Source organism: Fringilla coelebs (genome assembly GCF_963513975.1).
Source record: "Fringilla coelebs genome assembly, chromosome: 1".
Lineage (NCBI taxonomy): Eukaryota > Metazoa > Chordata > Aves > Passeriformes > Fringillidae > Fringilla > Fringilla coelebs.
In genome coordinates this window covers 145,661,957-145,685,571 of record NC_140028.1, presented here as the reverse complement: position 1 = coordinate 145,685,571, position 23,615 = coordinate 145,661,957, and the positions used below count along the sequence as shown (strand labels likewise).

The 23,615-nt window shown below is 40.5% G+C and overlaps 1 protein-coding gene across 1 annotated transcript in view; it reads left to right on the top strand.

Annotated features, from left to right (window-relative positions):
- The window catches only part of DPP6 (dipeptidyl peptidase like 6), a gene marked incomplete at its 5' end in the record, with an annotated part of 404,621 nt that overhangs the window by 308,378 nt on the left and 72,628 nt on the right, over positions 1-23,615 (top strand). Inside the window, one exon of the mRNA XM_084224866.1 lies at positions 15,020-15,140. Coding sequence (XP_084080992.1) covers positions 15,020-15,140 — 121 coding nt within the window. The remainder of the gene's footprint in view (positions 1-15,019; positions 15,141-23,615) is intronic.

The following is a 23,615-nucleotide window of genomic DNA, read 5'->3' as shown; positions in this document are numbered from 1 at the left end:
GAAGACATCAGGTTTCATGCACGTTCCTTCTGTGGGGTACATGCTATATATATGTATATTTATATATATACACACATATTTGGTACCTTTAAAATTCCCTTTGTTTGTTGAATTCCATATGAATCTCAGAAAAATCTTGCTGCAGCGAATTTGTTCCGCATGCTTATTTTTTTCCTTTGGGCTTTTTGTCTTTTTTTTTTTTGTATTTTTATTTTTTTGCTTTTTTTTTTTTTTGCTTTTTTTACTTTGATATTTGTAAAATTATTGGCCTGTAATTGAGCTCTATTTCTGTTTTTGCATTTGGAATCAGGGCAGGTGGGGAGCAACTCACTGGTAGTTTAAGCAATTTTTTTTCATACTTCTAACATATGTGCCTTTTTGCCCTTATCTTTGCCAGTCATTTATCTTGAAATAAAATTATAGCTGTAGTTTATAAAATAAACATGCTTTTACATACATCAATATAATCTTTTTATATCTAATAATCAGCAGAGAATTGCCAGAGGGAAAAAAGAAGCTTTTAAAATTTAAAAAACAAACCCTACAAGAAAAATAAATGAGATCTAGAAACACACCATGTTCATGTTCTGTATTTCAGGACTAATTGGGTTACTCAGAATATAATTGCCAGCAAAATTCGTGTCACCTTCACTGGAGATGCAAAGACAGAGGAAAAATTAAAGCCTATTAAAATTTGATAGTGGGAATGCGTTTGCTAAATGTACCCTGAGTGGTGTAGCAGGAGAAGGAGGGAAAATGTGTTGAGTGGGAGGGAAAGGAGCAGCTGGGAGCCACAAATCAGCTCCCCTGGCCCCAGGAGGTTTCTGGGGGTGTCTGAGAGGTTCCTGCAGCAGGAGGACCCCAAGGTGTGTCAGCCCTGGTGCTGCACCCCCTGGGCACAGGCTCAGTCCTGCCTCTCCCAGGAAAGGTGGGAGCCAAGGGTGGTTTGCATCACCTTGAAGATACCCCAATTTTCAGGAAATAAAAAAGCTTTCCCCTTGAAATCTCTTGGTTTGTTCTTTTTTGGCGACATAAAGGAAAGGCAGGGCAGGAGAGTAAGAGGGCTTGGTTCCAGAATTTTTATTCTCTTTGTAGATTCTATTTCATCCTTCCTAGGGGAACTTTGGGTTGCTGAGCCTGACCTCTTTCTCTCTTGCATGTCTAATCATTCAGAAAAGAAATAATTCTGAAATAGAAGGAGCCTGAATGATCTGCATTCTCTGCAATTAAAAATATAGTGGAATATTCCCAGGAGCAATTTTCTATTTATCTTGCTTTATTTTGTCCTTTCTCATTAAATTATATGCCAATTTTTGGATGATTAAGTCCTCAGAGCATGTTTCTTGACTTCTTACTAGCCTGCAGAATGCCACACATGCCAACTGAGCTGTTTAAATAATGGCAGATACTGGATCAGAGAAAATCTGTCAGAAGATCAGAATGCAAAAAAGCTCTCACTTCTGGCATCTCAGAAAAATGCTTCAGCTTTCCTCTGATCTCAGCCAAAGTCTTGACAAATTAAGTCTCAGAAAGGTGTTGGAAGAAAGGGGCCCTCACCAGAGTCATTAGAAAGAGAGCCACTCATTTCAATGCAAGAGGGAGCACATTCCCTAAATCTGGCTGTTAATAAAGGGCTCATTCCTCTCATTTGTCCTACAGCATGAGTCATCATTTATGCCTTTACAGGATAAGTGAAAAACACTGTTAACTTGGAATAGCTGTGTGATAGATTCACTATTTGTGGGTGTAAATGACTATGCAAAATGCCTATGGGAAAAATCCATCCTTTCCATGGTGCACCTGCCAGCCCAAAGGCACACTTAGTATTCCATTTCATCAGCCTACTGGCCTTCAGCATGGGGCTTGGTGGCTTTTTAGTGAACAGACTGTACTATCCTCAGTTTGTGTGATATTTTCCAGCAATATGAGACTGTGGGTGGCATGACAGGACTGCAAAAAAGTGTTATTCTGTACCTTTGTCCTGTTCTGGGCATGCTTATCTGCACAAGAATCTTCACTCCTTGGATTTCTTCTCTTTCTCCCATCATGCCATCTATGACTCAACAGCTACCCACTTCTGATTTTGTCACCAAGAATTAAAACCTTCTGTTAATTGATCTTATTGGAATATTTTACCAGTTTCACCATGTTCCATCTCATGTTCCAGGGCTCTGCCCACGTGCTGAGAGCTCAGCAATGTTCCTGTGGTACATTTGCCCCAACAGTATCTAAGAAAAGGTTAATGGTGCCTGAGATCCTGAGCTCAGATTCATGAAATTTCTGTGGCTGACAGGCCTGGACCTGTCTGTTTATCAAGAAAAGTGAGTGCAGTGGGAAAAGGTTTCCTTTGCTGCTTTTCTTGGCAGCAGAGACAAAATCAGGGAGTGCTTCAGGAGTGCTTCAGTGCTTCAGGGACTGTCCAGTGCATGTCTGCAACTGAGGTGCTCAAGGAATCCAATAAACCCAAAGCTTTCAGGAGGCTTTCATCTAAGCCATCCCAAAATGAGCACATCCAGGTTCAAAGCATTTGCATTAAGGACAAGCTAGGAATATCCCAGGGCCCTGCTGCCACGAGGAAGGAGGAAGCAGGAGGTCTGCTTTAATAAAATGCAGGGAATATTTGTCTGCATTGACAGCCCTAAATACAGCTCACAGGGGCTGTTAAACTCCAATACCAAAAGCAGAAGCACTTCAGTTGTGCTGCTATTTTCTTTTTTTTTCAAAATCAGAATCTGAAACTGTCCTGACAGATATTAATGGTAATGGTGACACATCAGATGCTGGGGGAAGCAGTTTTGCACAACTTCAGAGGCAGCAGTTATAATTCTAAAAAATCTCTCTCATAGATCATAGTATTTATTCTTCTACAAAGAGAAACATTTCTTTTAAAGTTCTCCTGACCAATCAGTCTATTATTGTTTACACAGTTTCTTTAAGTACAAAAAACATCCAGAAAGCAGACTGGGATTGCTGGAAGTTTTGCATTTCCTTGCATTTACTGCAGCCCTACAGAAGGGTCAAAACAGGTTTTTCCAGCATTCATAGGCAATAAGCCTTTTTCAAAGTCAACTCTTTTTGGAGCAGGAACTATCTCTTTTTCTTGTAGATTGTGCTGCAACCAAGTTTATAATTGGTTCTAAGGTAACAGAAGTTAAGTTTCACAGCAGGTGCAGAAGATGCAGTAAGAAATCTCTATTTCAGGGAAATGCAAATGCCAGGGAAAAAAATGGAGTGATTCTTTCAGCCCCTTCCATGTTAGGGGTTTGCAGGTGCCTTCAAACAGTGAATGCTGATGCTGGTAAACAGCTTAGTGTCATAAATATTAAAAAGTGCAATACAATTAAGTGAACCATTGTATTTTTTAAATATATAAAACATTTGAATGATACATCCTGCTGCACATGACCAGAACCTACCCATTTCCTTTATCATTTTTTTTTTAATGCTGTAGTACAATGTTTTTCCAACTAGGATATCTAGATGCAAAAAAAGCTGGTTAAGTGATGACACCTGGAACTAAACTGGAGTGACTCCTCTAATTAGGAGTTTTTCCCTGCCTGAATTTGTGCCTGTCATGCCAGCTTAGTTCCAGGCAGAAGGGCTGCACAGATATCAAGGGAAGAGGACCATTTTCACAGGAGGCACTGAATCATCTGCTGTTGTTTCTATTCCAGCAGGGCTTTTAAACTGCTCTGTGTATAATTGCTGTAGGTCTATTTGTCTCTACCATTCTTTCATAGATTTTTGCATCATTATTTTCAAGCTGTTGTTCCCTCACCTTTTCTTTTTTTGCAATGACATCTGAATCAATATTTAGCTGTGATCTACTGCATGCAATTATTCTGGCTTGCTTATCTTGCTAGTTGCAAAAAAAAAAAACCAATTTCTGCCCTGTCTCCCTCTCCCCCCCAGCCCCAAAGTCTATATAAGCCCTATTTAAGCATAGTGAGGGATATTCAGATAGATTTTAACATGGTCCCTACATTCTGGAAAAGGAAGAATTTCAGCATAATAATGTGCCATCTCCTCATCCCCTTCTCAAGCATCAGAATATGAAATTTGATATATTACATGTACACTGAGCTCCTGGACAGGTTGCTCCTTTCCCCTCTCCCCTCACTTTATTAAAATAATTCCACTGGAAAAGTGTTGTGTTTAGGTTTAGTTCTGTTTTGTTTGTTGGGGTTTTATTCCTTTGATGCTCTCTCTTTGTTTACAGTAGCAGCAGCATTCTATTTTTAACTTTTCACATCCCTGTCATTCCTTTGTCACCCCTGGGCTTGGTGTTGGGTCCTTGTGCCCTTAAGGGAGGCTTTGGCACAGTCAGTGTTATGTTCTTTGCTGAGAAATGGTCACATCTCTTCTCCTCCCAGCATCCTTGTTACTGCATCTTCAGCAGGTGGCAAAAAGCAAGATATTTAGGATAACTGCAGGTGCTGCAATAAAATGGTACTGAAGGAAGATGTAGGTAATTTTATTTAAAATAGGATGTTCCTCTTTTTTTGGCCATGAACTATTTCAGATGACAAAATGAAATTTGCTATTTGCCATAGAATTTCTCCAAAAAGTCAGAAAGTAATTGCCTTTATACCCAAATATGACACATAGGATGATGCAGGCATTTCCCCTGGGGGTGAGACATTGCCACAGGCTTCCTCTGTGGTTTCTTATATGTCACTTTGTTTTCTGGTGAAGTTACAGCAATAGATTCCTACCTTTAAATGGACTTACAGAATTGATGCATTAAATGTCACTGACATTCACAGTCTGCATTAAGGAAACTGAGTGTGTTCTCACAAGAAACACAAATATCCATGGATTTGCTAGCTTAGAGGAACTCACCATCCTGTTCCTCTACAAGGAAAGTACTGAATTCTCTTCCTTTATATCTTAGCACATTTCCTCACCTGCAAGTGTACAATAGCAGAAAAACACTCCTGCTTTGGGTCAGTACCACTGGAAGTTATTCCCTCCCTTTACAGAAATTTATTGATTTTCAATTGAGACCTATGGATATTGAACCACTCTCTTTTTTAGGGGCAGTTTTCATTTCAGAGATCTGCCTGCCAAAAGCACCTTCTTGTCTCTGCACGAGTGTTCCTGCCATCTTACAAGTCAGTGGTTGGTGGAGGATGTCCTTTGGAATATGTACTTATGAGAAGTGTTGTTCTTGAAAACTGCAGTGAAAATATTGACCTTTTCTTTTAGGCAGCTGCCATGAAAATATTGACCTTATCCTTTAGGCAGCAGAAGTCACTGCTGAGAGTGTGGGGAAGTTACAGACATTGGGATGCCACAGGCAGCACTGGGCAGTGCCACCAAGGAGGGTCCCACCTTGGCTTGTGGTGCTGGTCTCTCCTTCCCCAGGAGCTGCCATTTACCAGAGAGATGGGGAAACTTCATGGAAAATTCTGTTAGCTGTCCTCCTCCTGCTGGAATAGGTGTTGAGAGCTTCTACAACCAAGCTTCTAATTAAAGAGGAATATTGCAGTGGCCAGCTCACTGTCCAAGGTCAGATGTGCACCTGGAGGAATGCTAAATCCCAGTTGCCAGTTTCTTTATGCTGACACAAATAATCCTTGTGCTCTTCTTAGTCAGGTGTTCTCTCCATAACACAATAAAGTACTTTAAATGGAACACTGTATCATCTCACATTAAATAATCTAATTTATAGTCATGCCCTACATAACCATCAGAGATATTAGGTTATAGAATACACGATAATCCATCAAGCAGAACTTAAAAGCAGAAGCAGAGTTCCATACTAAATGGTACATTTACTATTACATTCTTTTATATAACAAGGCAGTTATAAATTAAAATAACCCCATTAGAATACAGGGCAATGAAATACAAGCAGACACGGCTCTTTCTCTTTGTTGAGGTGAAACAAACCCTCCTTTCTTCCCTGAAGAACAGAAAATAGGACAGCACATTTTTCTTGAAACAGACATTTTTAAATCTCCAGAACTGTGATAACTGTTTATTTGGCAGATTCTAGGTGTGATTAGAATCCATGCATATTGTGGTCTAACCTGACCACAGAATACAAATGGAAATGCACAGCATCTGTAACTATGCCATGTCAAAAATATAAAAAAACTTGTAAAAAATGGAGAAGAATATTAATGCACTGAAGGACTTAAACTGAGAGAATCAAGAAGAAAAAAATCTCTTCTCTACCCTGTTTAAAGGGAAAAATGTTGGGACTGTGTCTCCATTTCATAGAAATCTACCATTACTTCTATGGTTCATTAAGTGGGACTTTATCTTGAGTATTAGTTTTGACAATTTGGGATTGTCTAAAGACATTTAAACCCACAAGATCTTTAAAACTCTACTGATTTCCTAAGAGAGAATGCAAGTGGGATACTTCCAAGCAAGTTTCTGAATAGGCCAAAATCTGCTCTCCTAAATTCCAGGGCGTTATGCTTTTTTTTTTTTTGCCATATTTCCTCTTGTGATCCTGAACTTCACCACCTCACAGTGTGTGCAGCATCAGCTACTCCCAGCTTTCACCTTGCCCTGAAATTTATCCTGGTTTGAAAGTGTGAGGTCCAGCAGAACGTCTCCATCAGCTCCTTCATCCCCTGTGTCAGGACAAATGCCCTCCAGGAACCTCCTGGGTTATTGTGCTTGTTCTTTTTGACCCTGCAGGAGATAAAGGTTAACATTCCCCATGAGGATCAAGGTATTTAAATGTGAGCCTTCTTCCATGTATATGAAGGGCACATCTCCTTCCTCCTGACCAGAAAGCTGGCATCAGGTGCTCCCCCTGCTCCTTCCCTTCCTCTGTCCATACCCACGTCCCACAAGGTGATCACCTCCCCCAGCCCCAACAGAAGTCACCTCCAGACCTGGAGAGCCACATCCTCTCTGGGGAACCCTTAACACTCTGCTCTAGAGCTCTGGACCCTGTCCACAGAGATAAGAAATGTTTCTTTATTTGCAGACATGAAGGAATGTTTTTTCCGTTCTCTCTGACATTTTGGTTGCTTTGTTGATCACATGTAATGAAAGCAAAATTAAGTTCTTGATGTTTACTTTGCAAGATATATTGGCAGTTTCTAAGCTATGTGGCTAAAATCAGGAGATTTTCATGATTTGCTAGGGGTGACTCTTCTACACTTCCTTTTCCAAACAGGCAATCAAGGCCACTGAAGGCAGGAGATTCTTTGTTTGACTTTTGCAGTGGCTCTGGTGGTTTCCTTTGCACAAACAGCTGCATTTCTTTTCACTGCACTGATTTCTGTGCAGCAAAGCTCTTACACCACTGGAATCAGATGTTTTCAAGTCTTCCATGCCCAGTGATGAGTCATGAATATTGGTTTTGATGTGTTCATGCATCAGCACAATTCTTACATGCATTAACCTTCACTTCTGTATTCTCTGCCTGTAGTGATCCCTTGGGTTTTTTTAGCTTCTCTGTCCTGAAAGCTTCCCTGCAGAATTATTTTAAACAGGTGTAGTCCTCCCTTGATGTAAACATTACCTTTGCCTGTGTCTGGACAAGGTAAATTTGAATTAAACTGAGCTTTATCTCTTTGTGGCATACCTTCAGAAACTGCAATGTCTTCTAAATCCCCGGTGTCTTAAGGAGTTGGCTTCTTACTTTGAATTAAAACAGACAAATGGTCTGGTATGAAAAACTGCACCTGTAGCCTTTTCTGTCAATTATTTATTAAGATGTGATTCTCTGCAATGGTCTGATTGTGTGGAAGAGTTTAATTGTATAATCACTGGTCTTAATAATGACATTTTCATTTTGTCATTGAAGAAAAAAAAGTTAATTTAAAAATTCTTTATCTCACTCCTCTGTCACAATTGTATTCTGTCTCCAAAGTTATGAACATGAACTGATAAATGAAAATATTTTGAAGTTTTTTGTCTTGTATCTTTTTTATCACCTACTATCAAACTATATTTAAATGGCAAGAAGAAAAACCTAATTAAAATACTAGATCTTATTATGCAAGCTCACTGGTGAGGAGCAGTTTATGGTTTTATTACCCTTTTTGAAGAACTGATAAGAGCTGGTGTAATCACATCATATGCATTAGGAAAAACACTAATGACAGAATACATTAATGACAGCTATTTGAACATCAAAGTTTGCACTTTATGAGGCTCAAAAGAAGAAATTGGCAGAGTATTCATTAAATAATGCATAATCAATTAGCAACAAGCTTTAGACCTTATTTTGAATTGATCACACATTTTTCTGCTGAGGTTGATGTAAGAGCAGTAACTGCAAAATGCCAAGACCTTTCTGGTACAATGCTTGTCACACTTCCTTGGGATCACAAAATGAAAACACAATTACTGCTTCTGCTTCAAGATGCTACATGGATGAGGACAGGCCCAGGCTAATTCTGGGTGCTACAGACAGGATTTCACTCAAGCAAACAGCAGGGAATCTCTCTCTTTGCAGCTTTTCATTCCCACTGTCCTCAGGTTCCAGGCTTCATATGGCAGCGTAAAAACAAAACCAGCTAAAAAGGAATATCTCCAAAATATTTGGATGGAATTACAGAGCACTAGAAATGGTGGAGAGAAGGGAATATCTTTCTCTTTGTGCATTTCCAGGAAGGGTTTGATCACAATCAAAACTACTTGTGTCCATGATCTGACATTTCCCAACCACATTAACAAGCTGTGGCTCTGTTACAGACCTCAGCCAGCTACTTAGCATATAAATAAAGACATAATACTTTTCCACTTCCTGAACATATTGGTAAGATAAATCTCTGCATTTTCCAGAGGCATTCTGATCAATGTGATGAATAACACCATAGAAATATGTAGCCTGTCAATATACAGTTCAGCATAAAACATTCCTATCATTGAAACCCCCCAAAAAATAAATATGGACAGGAGTCAGACTGTTCTAAGGAAGTGTCTTATGGTGAAAAGTTTTTTTAAAAATTCCTTGGTTGAAGGGACTTTAAATTCCCTTATGAGATTATTGTGGTGGGTTGCCCACCAAGCTGCTCTATCACTCCCCCTCCCCAGTGGGCCTGGGGGAGGAAATTCTATGAAAATCTCATGGGTGAAGCTAAGGACAGGGGGATCACTTGCCAGTTGCCATTGGGGCAAAACAGACTCCAGTTGGGGAAATCAATTTGATAATTTGCTATTAATTGTAACAGAATTGTGAGAGTGAGAAATAAAACAAAAATAAACACACCATCCCTTCCTGCCCCTCCCCATCCACTGGTGACCTTGGTGTTTGTGGTGGCTGTGTTTCTTTCACATTTTTTCACTCCTCTCACACACATACAAACCCAGCATTTTCACCCTTTTATAAACACATTTTCAGACAGGCACTAGCAGTGCCCCTGATGGACTCAGCTTTTACCAGTGGCAGGTCTGTATTTTTTCATAGATTTTTTTTGTTTACTGATTCTTCAAAATAAATACAAGTGTTTCTGAGATGTGCAAAATTTTTTAAAATTATTCTGTTTATTTTTTTGTTATTCAGAATATGCTCTCGGGTAAACTGGTTTTCCAACAAAATAGCAGAAAGAGAAAAAAATAAAGGTTTGACATTAAAAAAAAGAAACAATGAAATACATCATGTTGGATGAGGAGAGAATAGTGTGTTTATTTGTAGTTCTATTTCCCCACTCGCTGTGTCTTCCTTTTTGTGCCTGGTCTTTTTAAGCCTCAAAGGAAGATTAAACTGATTTTGAATTTAAAGCAGGGCTTTGTGGTTTAACCCCAGCCAGCAGCCAAGCCCCACACAGCTGATTGCTCCAGTGGGATCAGGGAGAGAACCAGAAGAGTAAAACCCAGAGCACACGTGGGTGGAGATACAGGCAGTTTAATAGGGGAAGTGAAAGCTGTGCACACAACAAAGCAAAACAAGGAATTAATTCCCTGCTTCCCATGGCTGGGCAGGTGTTCAGCCACCTCCACAAGAGCAGGGCACCATCACGTGTATCAGTGACTTGGGATGGCAAACACCACCACTCCAGAAGTTCCCCTCTTCCTTCTCCTTCCCCCACTTTATATATTCATGATGCTGTGTGGTCTGGGACCACCCCTGGGTGAGTTTGGGTCCCCTGTCCTGGCTGTGTCTCCTCCCAGGCACCCCCAGAGTCCTCAACAGCGTGGCAGCACAAAGAGCAGAAAATTCTGTGTAAGCCCTGCTCACCAATAACAAAAATATCTCTGCATTATCAACTGTGCTCAGCACAAATCCAGAACACAGCCACTGGGAAGAAAATTAACTCTAGCCCAGCCAAACCCAGCACACAGTGTCAAGGAAAGGTTTGTGCCTGTCTGTACCTTAAAACCAGTTCTTGTTGATCAAACTCTCCATGTCAGGGTGCCAACCTTTCCATGTTATCTCTTCTCTCACAGATAAATCCTGTGGGCTCACCTTGCAGTGTGAAAAGGCGCCTTTAAGGTGTAGGAAATATTTGCACTTCTCAATGTGCTAATAACTTAAAGTAATAAGCATCCAGGCATTAACTTTATGAGAAATTTGAGGGTTGCAGCTCATACAGCTGACAAGTTATACGTTAGAAATTGTGGGGTAAAGAGAACATAAACTTAGAATGCCACTCTACAGCTGGTAAATAAATAGGAGCAGTAAAAATGCAGATTAGTGCACATGAATTTATATTCTTTTGATCTATGGAGGAGTTTCACACACCTCTTTGGCTGGAAGGAAGGTGGGTTGGCCAACTGTAAAATAGTTGGTCACTGTGACTTTTTAAGTCATAAGGAGATGATTTTCATTATATTCCTGAAAAGATCCATAAATTCATCCATTTAGAAGAACCAATACTTTTAATTAATGCAGCATAATTGCTGAATACAACTCTGGGTCAGTTTGGTAGTGAGTATTATTTTAGAAGCGCTTAAGCAGTTGCAAAAGCATTTAAAATAAATCCTTGAATCAATCAGTGTCATTAAGGCTCTTGCATGTTTGAAGTGAATTACATTTAATTTGTTGTTAGATCAAATATTTACCCTACTGTATAAATTTATCTTACTGGATACTTAAGCTTTGACTTTTCTTCCTGTCTCAGGCTTGTGGTCCAATCAGCCTCTTTTTTTTTTTGCTCCAGTTTTAATTGTGTGGTGCAAGGAAATCAAATGGTTTGGAGTTATTAATTCTAACACCAGTTGCATACAGACAGAGATTTCTTCCCAGATCACAGCAGTTAGTGGTGTGCTGATACCTGAGGATAAAGGGGTTACAGCTGAAAGTCACATACTGAGCCACACAAAGCCAAGAGCAAAATCTATTGATTTTTATTATCCTGGGATTAAGTGGATGCATTTGAAAAACCCCAACTTTATCTTAATCCCCTCAGATGCTGCAGTTATTTTTGTTAAGTGTTTAATCTTTGGGGCATCTGTTAAAACATTCAGCAGAAAGAGAGGTCTTCTGCTAGATCTAGTGGTGAGAAGCTCCATATGTTAATCCTGATTTCATTAGGAAAAATATTCTGGGTTTCATTGGTTCACCTGTTGTTTTTGAGAAATAAAATGGGGAAAAAAAAAATTTTCCTTTTATTCTGTGTCTGTCCATCATCTTGTAGAACTTACATCTTCCTTGTTTTTTCCTGTAGTGTTAGCACTTTCTGTTTCTTCAATCTATGTATGAATGTTTCCAATCTTCTTACTTCTTCCAGACTATCTGCTCTTTCCTCTGTGTTGAATGTGTCATGATGAAAAGGGACATGGCATTCAGCACAGGGCTCTTCCTGCCTCAGCACAGCCTGGTTTTCCATGCCAGTAGCTGTGCTCAGTGTTGGATTTTAAGGCACATGTACTGCAAGAATGCCTGGGTTAAAGTCTTGCTCAAATATGCACACCAAAAGAGAGGACACCAGAAATCTGGGCTCTGCTCTTTATCTCCTGTGCAGAGAGTCATAAAACTGAACTTCATCCCTTCTGACATCATTTTAAATTTGTCTAGGAGTGCTATGCAAAGCTGGCATAAAGTGATGTAAAAGTGATGTCTGAACATATTTTTGCTGTTTTTCTTTATTGAAATTTCTTATCCCCTAATTAGCTGACAGGCTTGATCGTTTGATAGAAAGCACTGCTTTGATGCTATGAAACCAAAACAGTCAAAATTGTTACACAGGTATTTCACAATAACTTCAAATCTGTTTCTAGCATGGGATGTGAGGTAATCCAAAGACATTTCTTTCTTGATGAATAACAGAAGTCCAAAAGCTTTTTCTTAATTTATAAGATACATTACACAGAAATCTTCCTTGTGCTGCTTCAGTTATCTTTTATCTTGATTATGGTTGACATTTTTAGGGTACAAGGCACTGCAGTTAGGAGGATAATTTTCAAATCTCCATGAGGTGCTGCAGTTTGGATCTGAATTATATGGGAGGCAGTTTGAAGGCAGAGCACTATATTATTTTTTCACTGCAGCACCAGATACCTCACACAGCCTGATGAGTGCAGTGAAGCTTTGAAAGATCAAACAGTGAAGATGGAAACATTGCAACACCTTAAAAAGGGAAGGGTGGGAACAGGTTGCCAATCCACCTTCTTTATTTTTCCTGTAAACTCATAAAAAATTGACGATAATACAAAATATTGCAAACCTTATTTTGCTGGAAGAATGCGGGCAAGGGAAGGGTTGCATCACTTGAATAAATCCACTTGATTGTGTGCCTGTCACAGAAGAGCTCTTACCCAAGCACCCCTTAGCACATTTAGTACTCAGACACAGAGATTTGGATTTATTTAAACCCTGAGTATCTTTTTCTGCTTAGTCTTCACAATTTTTATGCACGTTTAAACTTCAACAACCTCCCCATATGCAGATTAGCTAATACATAAAATTCTTGACTTGGAATGCCTTATCTGGCTGCTCTGTTTACTAAAATTCAAGGTAGGAAAGAGAATGTAGTATCTTTCACAATGTATTTTTTACTTTCCAAATCTATTCATTGAATGCAGCTCTTCCTAGTTTAAAAGGAAGAAGAGCAAACTACAGTTTCAGTAATAATTTTTGCCTTTAGGCAAACCTGCTCTAACTCCTGCCAAAAAGAAATTAAGATCTATACTTTCTTCTGGAATCTTTCCAGCTCATCTTTGGGTGAAGCATATACCATAATAGCATGTGAAACAGAAGATGAAAGCAAATATTTTTCCCAATTCTGCCTTTTCATAACATGAGAAATTGCCTTCTAGTATCATGGTAAAAATACATAACATTTATTCCAATATCTTCAAGTGTAGAAAAACCCATCTATAAATGTCTACTAAATTATATTAACAGTTTGCATTTCAGTCTAAATAGCTTACAGAGTGGCTGGAAAGTGGCCCTGTGGGGAAAGGACCTGGGGGTGCTGGTTGAAGCAGCTGAACATGAGCCAGGTGTGCCAGGTGTCCAGGAAAGCCAAAGGCATCCTGGCCTGTATCAGAAATGGGGTGGCCAGCAGGACCAGGGCAGTGATTGTCCCCCTGTCCTGGGCACTGGTGGGGCTGCACCCCAAACCCTGTTTGGAAAGACTTTGAGGTGCTGAATCATCTCCAGAGAAGGGCAATGGAGCTGGGGAAGGGTCTGGAGCTCCAAACTTGTGAGGAGGGGCTGAGGGAGCCAGGATTGTTTGGCTGGAGGAAAAGAGGCTCAGGGGGGTGATGGCTTGTGAAGGCTGACCTAGAACAAAGACTAGAACAGAAGGAGTTAGAGAATAAAGGAGGGATTTATTATTTATTATCAGTGGATCCACCTTGGGCAGCACAAGAGCCCAGCCAGGGCTACACCCAAGATGAACCAAAATGGTCACAAAATGCACAACCAGTCACGGGGTCTCTCACTTTTATAAGTTCTGGCCCATTTGCATATTGGAGTTAATTGTCCAGTTACAGCTTTAGCTTATGAAATCCCATCCTTCTTGTTTTTCTCTCCTCATTCTGCCATTGTTTATGCTCTTGGGCCTGAAATTTTATCACTTGTCTTTGGTCCCCAGCTAGAGCCCCAGCTGCTTTGTCTACCTACTCTGTGAAGAGAGCTTAGTATGAAGCTCAGAACTACGAACTAAAGCAGTACAGAATCTGAAAAATAGAAAAGCTAAAACCTGAGGCATGAGGGGACCTCATCACTCCCCACAGTTACCTGAAAGGAGGGTGTAGCGAGGGGGGATCAGTCTCTTTTCCCAAGGAGCAAATGGTAAGACAAGAGGAAATGCCCTCAAGCTGTGCCAGGGAGGTTTAGGTTGGATTTCCAGAGAATTCCTTCACAGAAAGGGTTGTCAAACATGGGAACAGGCTGCCCATGGCAGTGCTGGAGTCACCATCTCTGGGGTATTTCAGAGATGTGTAGATGTGGCACTGGGGCACGTGCTCTAGTGATGGGCTTGGCAGTGCTGGGTTAATGCTTGGACTCAGTGCTCTTGGAATCATAGAATGGTTTGGGCTGGAAGGGACATTAAAGACTTTAAAGGTGTTTTACAATCAAGTGATTCTGTGATCCTGTGACTCTACTTAGAGCAAGGTGTGTTTCACTTTGGGGTGAGGGTTCAGGAATTGTGCTATCGATGACAGAGGAACACAGAATAATTTAACAACATGACAAGGACAGATGCCATGGAACAATATTTTTATTATTGGCTGGCTAAAGCTTTACTTCCTATAGCATTTAAACATATGAAAAAAGAGCCTGTTTCACAAGAGCATTTCACAGCAATAGCTCTGACAACTCTCAAAACCTAAGCAATGGAACTCTTCATCTCATGCCCCACAACTGAACTGCTCACTTTCTGAAATGAAGACAGGAGTGAAAGAAATGAAGCTCATATCAAAGCACCAAGGCTTCAGTTTGTTGTAAATTAGCATCTTTCTATTAGCTGATGGCACTGGAAGCAAGCTGTGGAAATCCTTTTTTTTTTGACAAAAGATGCCATAAAACTGTGATATGTGATTTTGTACTGCCAATTACTGTAAAAGCAAAATGCAACATTTTATGCTGGAGCCACTGCTTAATGCTGTTCTCTTTTTCTTTTTCTTTTTTTTTGTTTTCCCTTCAAATCAGATATTTATCTTTGAGAATAACATCTATTACTGTGCCCATGTGGGGAAACAAGCCATCCGAGTGGTCTCCACAGGAAAGGAAGGTGTTATTTTCAATGGGCTCAGCGACTGGCTGTATGAAGGTAGGACACAACATTTAGGCCAGCACTTAGTTATGACTTTAAGTCACACTCTAGAATTACAGACCTTGCTGGAATTAGACATCCAGCACTGCATTTCTGGGCTCTGGTGGGCCACAGAGCTGAAAACCTGCTATTCTAAGAGTTTCCTGATGTGCTGGAGTGGAAATAATGTGAAATGGTGTAAGAATTCTGTTTTCAGGCTGTTTTCTTTCCCTTAGTCCAAAGGTAATAAATCACTGGGCTTTAACGAACAGAACTGCTTCATTATTTAATGGCACCTGCAATCACTCATGGACATGCCAGTTTCCAAATCAGAAGAGGACAGAAATGAGGAGGGAAAAGGGTTCTATCTTAAAGGAGAAAGCGAGGAAACAATTTTACTTGATTAGCTGTTTTCCACAGAACTAGGTGGGCCTTGGAAGCTGCCCAGATCTTGTCACCTAGAAAAATTTCTAAAAGCAGACCCCAGTAATTGGCTTTTTTCCTGTGAAAATGGGCCTGACAGGATGGAGGGTCATCTCTGGAGCACTGTTCTCTTTGATCCTTTCAGCTGGCAAATGGCCACTTTGGTGTGTGTGTGTGAGCAGCTGCTTGAAAAGTGATCTCAGCTGCTCGTTAGCTTGGGAGAGGATCCTCACCACCCCCAGTTCTTTTGGGCATTGCTGTAGGCTTTTGAAGTAATAGATCAGAATAAAAAAATTAAAACACACACACACACATGTATATGTATATGCATATCAATATCATCTATATCTATATCTATATCTATATCTATATCTATATCATCTATATCTATATCTAGTCTATATCTATACATCTATATAATCTATATCTATATGTATCTATCTATATCTGTATCTATCTATAGCTATATATCTATATCTATATCTATATCTATATCTATATCTATATCTATATCTATATCTATATAATTTATATCTATATCATCTATATCTATATCTATATATCTATATATCTATATCTATATCTATATCTATATCTATATCTATATCTATATCTATATCTATCTATATGTGTAACAGGTACATATCATGCATCACTCTCTCTGCTGCTGACTAATGCTGCTGCCAGCAGTTCCTTCTCACAAGGATCCTGGCCTTTGGACCTGGCAGTGTCTCCTTCCTGTGACACAGCTGCCCTCTAAAGTCACCTTTCTCCTACAGGTCCCAGCATAGCCCCAAGGTTTTCTTACTCCTACAGAGAGAAATTCCAGATACATCTGTGAACTGTGTCCTGTTGGCTGCTCCCAGTTCTCTTGAGGCTTAATGGAACAGGTTACAAAATGCCATTAACAGTTAATTGGTGAAAAAATAGGTATCACTACTTGAATTGCTCTGCATCACAGCTAGATCAGGGCCCTTAGACTCAGAAATGAGGGAATTAAAATGAATGAGTTTGTTTGCCCCTCCTAAAGATGCTGATCCCATAAATCAGTGTACAAACTCGTCAAGCACATCAGTGGAAAAATTTGATAGGGGTTTATTATTTTTTATGTTTAAATATGTGCTTCTACTGCAATACAGAATATTTGCAAGTAAGTGTCCTCCTTGTGCTGTGAAAGCACTTTGTAACCAGAGAAGTGGCTAAGAAGTTACAAAATGCTAATTTTCCTTCACTTTATTTATTAATTTGCCGGTGAAATTGTGGGCAGGCTGTTTGACTCTGGAGGTCAAATGTGCCTACTACTACTACCCATATTTGTCTGATAAACATCATTTAGTACATCAGGTCTCCTAGCAGAGTCTCTCACACAGCACCACACTGAGAGGAGTTTGTCAAGCCCATGAACCCAGAGCACATCAGCAAGCCCAGGATGACACTTGTTTTGCTGACACCTATTTTTATTCAATTACAGGATTGCTCAGGCAATTTCTTGGCTGACATTGACTTTGAGGTTTGCCCTCTATAATGAATTTGCTTGTTAACTTTATGTTAATATGCTAGGGTAAGAAATGAATGTGTGATGGAGCACAGTGTGCTTATGCCAAGCCAGGCTCTGTAACCTGTGAGGCACGAGGCAGATTAGGACCATCGGACCTGTTGTTCACTGGGGTTATGTTTGAAAGAAATTAGGATTTGGAAATGTCACTTTGTGTCCTAATACAGTTTATATTGAACTAAATAATTCTCTTTTTTCACAAGCAAGGTATGGAAGATCCCACAGGAAAACCTGATTTAAATATTCCCAACTAATGGGAATCCAAAATCAAATCCAGAGCTGAGCTGTGTGAGCTGAGCTCCTTCTCTTGTCATCACTTGTGCATTCCTCATGGAGGTAAACCTGGGACTGGTGTCAGGACTGAGGACTTGTGCTTGAAGAAGATGTGGGGCCATGGTGTCTTTGGGTCTGCAGTGCTCAGACACCAGCTGTCTACGTGCATGGATGGATGGATGGAGCAGGATCCATTAGAAGCTGGATATTCCATGGGGATAAATGGATAAGGACAACCAGAAATGAGAATGAGAAATGACAGACACCTCCCCAGTGGGGTCCAAGAGAATCCAGTTATGGTTGCCAGCGAGCTTTAACCTGGGATACTCTGCCAACACATCCTCACCTTTGCTTTTCCAAAGCCTCTCCTTTTCTTGGATGCCACCTCTTCAGTGGGATAAACTTGGACCGCATATTAAATCCAAACTTACCTGACTGGAAGTGCTTGAAAATTTGCCAAAGACTGAACTGTGCCACCTCAAGACTACTTTTGCTTTTCACCCATTCCTGCTGTGGTTTGTAGCCGTGCCTTCCCCACCTCCCAGGCGAGCTGGGTGGGATGCTCAGGCCCGTGTTTGTTTGCACTGCTGCCATCTCAGTGAGCTACCAGGATGAGAGCTGAGCATATGCAGAGCTCTCCCTCCATCTGTGCAGCCAGCTCCAGCAGGCAGTCTGCAGAGGAGCTGCGAGAATCAGGATCACTGAGAGTTCAGCACACTCCTCTTCCCTTCCATGCTCTTTTTGTAGCTGAAGTTCCGTGACCCCTGGCAGCGACAGCAGAGCCTCCTTGCAACACCCACTGGGTTTCTGTGACAGCTCACAACCTGCTTCTCACTTTCCCTAAAGGCAACATGGAAAAAAAAAACAACCTCAGGGTTTTCTATTTGGGAAAGATGACTTTTAACAACTTTTAACAACTTTTATCTACGTAGCAAGAGCACCCCGAGAGCAATCCCCCTACCCTTTGTGAGAGGTGTTTGCACAGTGAGCTCTGCAGATGGCAACCCAGCAGTGCCACCCTTTGGGGTGGCTCCTGGCACTTCACATGCGTGGCAGACCCGGGGGGACACTTTTCTTCACAATGTCATTGCTGGTGTCACGACAGAATGAATGCGCCTCACTATTAATCACAGGTTTTTCCTGAGCCCACAAGCACTGCAGATCTAGAGTAAATTTGACAGGCTTTTTGCCCTGGAAAAATGCAGAGGTTCATTGCAATTCAAGTTAAGCTCTGCTTTTGTAAATCTGCCAAACGAGAAAAAATTTCTTCGAGGTATTTATGCTGATCTGTAGACTTTTGATAATATAGTGAAAAACATTTCAAATCAATCAGAGCTTAATCTACTTAGTGCATTTAGCTGGAAGGTTATAGATTGATACATAGATTACTGTAACATGAAAGCATAGATTAAGCATGGGGTTTATTACTAAAATAAGCACTGACAATGTTTTCATAGTCTGACTTAACATTTTCAGAGCTGTGCCTGATAAATGCTTGTACTAAAATCGAGTGATATCCTATAAAACAGAGTTTAAAGTTCTGCCACTGAAATCAGCTACACATTTAAATGCATAGCAGCAGCAAAGAGGGGTTTTTATTTCAGTTTGCTGTATGATCATTGTTGGTTTGAGAATATGTTTTAGCAATGATAAGTCTTACAGATAATTTTAAAGCAAGTGCTGGTGTAGCAAAAGGGCTTCCAAAGCAATAAGATAAGAGTATTTATATGTTCTGTATATAAGGAGTAATAACTTAAAAATAACAGGCATTTAAAAAGTAAATTGCAGGTAAAATTAATTTCATTTATATGCTTTTTTTAGACCACTCTTCTACAGAAGTTAATTCTGTCATGGTGTAATTAAAGTGCCTTAATTTGCTGCCAAGCACTTGGAAAGGCTGTTGAGCTGTTGTGAAGAGGGGTTGGCAGCAAGGCACTCTGATGGAGGTCACCTCCATGATTCTGTTAAGTGACAAAAAAGGATTGAGATGTCCCTGTGCTGCAGTTTGGAAATTTGTTGATTTTGGGATTATGTGCTGCTGAATCCTGGGGAATGGGGCAGAAGGACTTCCCTCTATACTGGCATGTTGCTGCTAGACCAGGAGCAGCCCAGCAGGGTTAATCAGGGTCCCTTTATCAGGACAGGGACCTCCCCTGGGCTGCACTGCTAGAAATCCTGGTGTGGTCTCCTTGAGCCAGTCTGTGTTCACAGATAGAGCTGGATGACTCGTGGTGTTATGCTCTGAGTGCACATTTGGAAATCAAGGATGTGACACAGTGGTGTGTGCTTCTGTCTCTGCTGGGAGGGGAAGGAAGGATTTTCACCTATAGATGGTCCTATGGCATGCATCAAGTGTGGCATGAGGAGTTTGCTGCATGTGTCCTCAGATATTAGAGTAGAATCTAGGAAAAACAAAGGAAGAGTTTTGCAGCTTGTTCTGTGGGAAATACCTGTGGCTATCAGGGACTTTGGTAGGAGTAGCATGGGAGTTAAAAAGGAAGAAGTGAGTTAAAAAAGTAAGAATTGCTTGTGAGTTACTCCCTTATCTCATGTCACTGTCAGAGGATCGGAGGATCAGAGGTAGTCTCTAAATTTGGAAGTCTCTAAATCTCAAGATCATCTCAAATTGAGAATCCCCATTCCAGACTTTGTCCTGACACCATGGCTGGGATGTCTGATCTGGACATCTCCTCATCCTCAGATATCCAGAGGGAGCCACTCCTGGCAGCCAAGCCCCAGCTCCCACAACACACATTTAAATCTCTTGAGTAGTATGAGCTTTACACAGTCATCCTCTAAAGCTGATACTCTGCTTTGTTGAGCTTAACACACAGTGGTGCTGCTGTGTTTCCTTTTTTGGCTGGGAACCAGGAGGAGGAGGGGGGAAAAGCTGCTTTTTCAGAGATGACTCCTATGCCTTATTAATCTTCATTTTGTCTGCGTGATCACCGACAGATCCTCTTGTGTGACTTCGCAGTGACACCTGGTGGGAGAGGCCAGGATGTCATCGTCATTAAGGCAATGAAACTGCAGAATTTTTTTGCTGCAAGATCTAGGAAAGGCTCCCAATTTCCCCTCACATGCATTTCCCTGAAGCTCTCTCTCAGCTTATGGGAACTACACATCCAAAGCCGCTGGCTGATTCATGCTAATAGTGCCTCTGTTCTTTTGTACACTTTATAAAGAGAGGAAAGAGAACACAGTAATAAAGAAAAATCTTTTCCATAATTTAATCAGCAGCTCACAAAAAATATCAGAGGGTAAATTTAGAACACGTATGACTGGTCTCGGAAGTGCAGCGCCTGGCAGGAGCTGCCAAATCAAATATCAGTTATTTTGAGCTGTATCTTTTATGCCTATAGCATTTCAAGCAAGTGAAGTAGACATATTTCTTACATTTAGAAATATTAATTCTGGGGCTCTGGAAGTGGTCTTAGTACTGGGAAGGCAGTCAGTAAGTCTGCTGAAGCAGTGCCTTACCTAATTCATCTGTGTGCTCAATTTTTCATTGTATAACATGAGAATGCTGAACTTCTGCTAGGAAGCAGGAACTGTGATGATCAAATTATGCCTGAATGTGAAAAGGAACATTCATAATTAGCCTGAAAGCAAGTATGTCCTAAAGTTCTTGTTTAGTGCCACCAGAGAAGGAGATGACATATCCTCATATTTCACAGGCAGGGCTAACCTTTCCCAGTAATTAGAAGCTCCAAAACCTGGCTGGAGAGAATGAGATGAAGAATTAGACTGACTCATCACTGCATTTTTTAAGATAAATAAATCTCCTGCCATACTAAAGTAATTGATGCAGACAGTGAAGGAAACCAGCCTTAATGGGACTACAAATTATTCTATTTTGACAGGATATGTGAAGAATCATTGGGACAGAGAATCTAGATTTTACTTTAAGAACTTTCATATTTTCAGCCACAAAGAAAATATTCCATGGACATGGGTAAATTTGCAGTTTTACACAGCTGCTGTGGGGTAAAGGGAATTTGGAAAACATATGGAAGTGGGAAATGACACCAGATAGTGCCAGAAAAGCAAGTCAAAAATCCATTAGTTTGCTCTCAAGTACATGGTGATATTTTTGAGGGGTTTTGGGGGAATCTGCATGGATTTTTTTCCCTCATTTTTGTGCTTGCTCAGGTGAGGTAGAAAAAGCAGAGTGGTGTTTTGGTGGAATTGTCCCCATAGTAAAATAGGATTTTTCCTCTGTTTTGCATTTGACATCATTCAATGTTGCCCATTGAGTTCATGCAGCTGCTGTGCAGCATTTGGAGCCATCCAAGTCTCAGCTAGCCATTATTTAGCTGCCTATTAAAGGTGACTAGATTTTTGTGCACCATTACATGCACACTGATTTATACCAAATGTGCATAAAATCTGCCCAGTTTAGTTGCATTCAAAGGATGAAGAGCAGCTCTTGACCTCAGCCATTTGTTTGAAGTGGGTACTTCTACTGTATAAAATTCCATTGCAAGGAAGATGAACTAGATGCAAGATTGTGAGTCTTAAATTTCACCAGATGATGTCACAAAAGGTTCTGTAGAAGTTCCATCACCTCCTGGCTTTGGTGGAGGTTCCCCTGTCCCAGGGAAGCTCCCATCACTGATTGCATCCCCAGGTGTAGGTTCCTGGCCCTTCTCAGCTGGCAGGGGTCAGGTAAAAATTGAACCATTGACAGTGCACATTGTGAATGCCTGCCTGGAAACCAGCAAGCTCCTGAAAACTTTAAAATGTGCTGTTACCTGGACTTTAAAATGTGCTTTAAAATATGCTGTTACCTGGACTGGCTTCAAAATCCAGCACCGCACCACGAGAAATGCTGCCAGCTCTAGCCCAGTCCTTAACCTTCCCTCTCTGCAGAAGGTTGTTTGGAAGGAGGATGCCAGCCAAAACCAACACCTGTCATGCTCTAATTTTTGGACCAGCATCATTCAGGCTTCAGGATGGCTTTTATAAGGAAAGGAGAACATTATTTACTGTGGTCAGTGATCTCCTTGGAGCAGTGGAAGGAAGCCAGCTGTTCATCCTGATGTCGCAGTGCAGCCAGCAGCTGCCAGTGCCTTAAGAGGTGCTCAGTGAGTGAAGTTGTTTTTGTTTGCCCTGAAGCCCTGGTAGGTGTCACAAAATGGGTGTTGTATCACTGGAGTAAAATATTTCTAAGGAAATGGTGTATTGTGAGTTGTAGAACAGAGCTATTGGGGTTTTCTGCTTGCACTCAAGTTCTGTTTCTCTGCACCAGTTTTATTACAGTGGCCTTGGGTTAAATTGCCTATTGGAGAGCTGTGTCCCCATTTTCTGATTATGCTGGTATTTTTAATAACTAATTAGCATACCAGCACTTTGGATATTGCAGAACAGATTTTGACCTATGCCACGCTAAGTTGAAGTCTGGAATAACTCCCTGGAGATAACTCTGATGCCCTGGATCTGCACCAGGATGCTGAATGAGAGGGTCTTGCTGTAATATTCATGCTTTATGTCCACTTTCAGGGTTTCAGAGGAAATATCTTAAAACACTATTATTCCCAGAAAATAAAGAGTGGCATGTTAGAGACTATTTTCAAATCCAGTCAAATTTAAAAGCCATGTTTTTCCTCCACAGAATAATTTCTGTGGTTTAATAGTATAAAACACAAAAAATATATTTAGGTGATCAGGTTCACTGCATGTTAAATAAAAATGCATCATTTCTATGCTGGTAGAATTGAGCTGGAGAGATGTGACACATGTACGAGTCTTCCAGGCTGTAGAATGTTGTAAGAGATTAAAAGAATTTAATTAAATTGTATAAAAATTATGTACAATATTATAGGGTGGAAATATAGCTGTTAGGGCATGTTTCCCAGGGATACTGCAGGGATCTCTGTCCTGGGGGATTTTTAAGAGTGAATTAAACAGATTTTTGTCCTGGGTTGTTGAGATAAACATCAATCCTATTTCAGTGCAAGGAGAGGATTAAGACTTCTTTGGGCTTCTTCTGGAGCTGCAATTTTATGATCTTGTGTATAGTTTTGATGTCTTTCTCTCATATCTTTGCAGTTAGACATTTTGGCTCTGCGATTACAAAGAATGCCTGGTTTTATGTACAACAGGGTAAATACACACAAACTGCTTGTACTTGATGGTTGTAGGGGATTGAGCTCTTTATCATGATAAATTTATATGTGCCTCATTATTTCCCCAAGGAAAATTGGTCATTTTCTCCTTCTGAGGGTGTCCATGAACTTTTA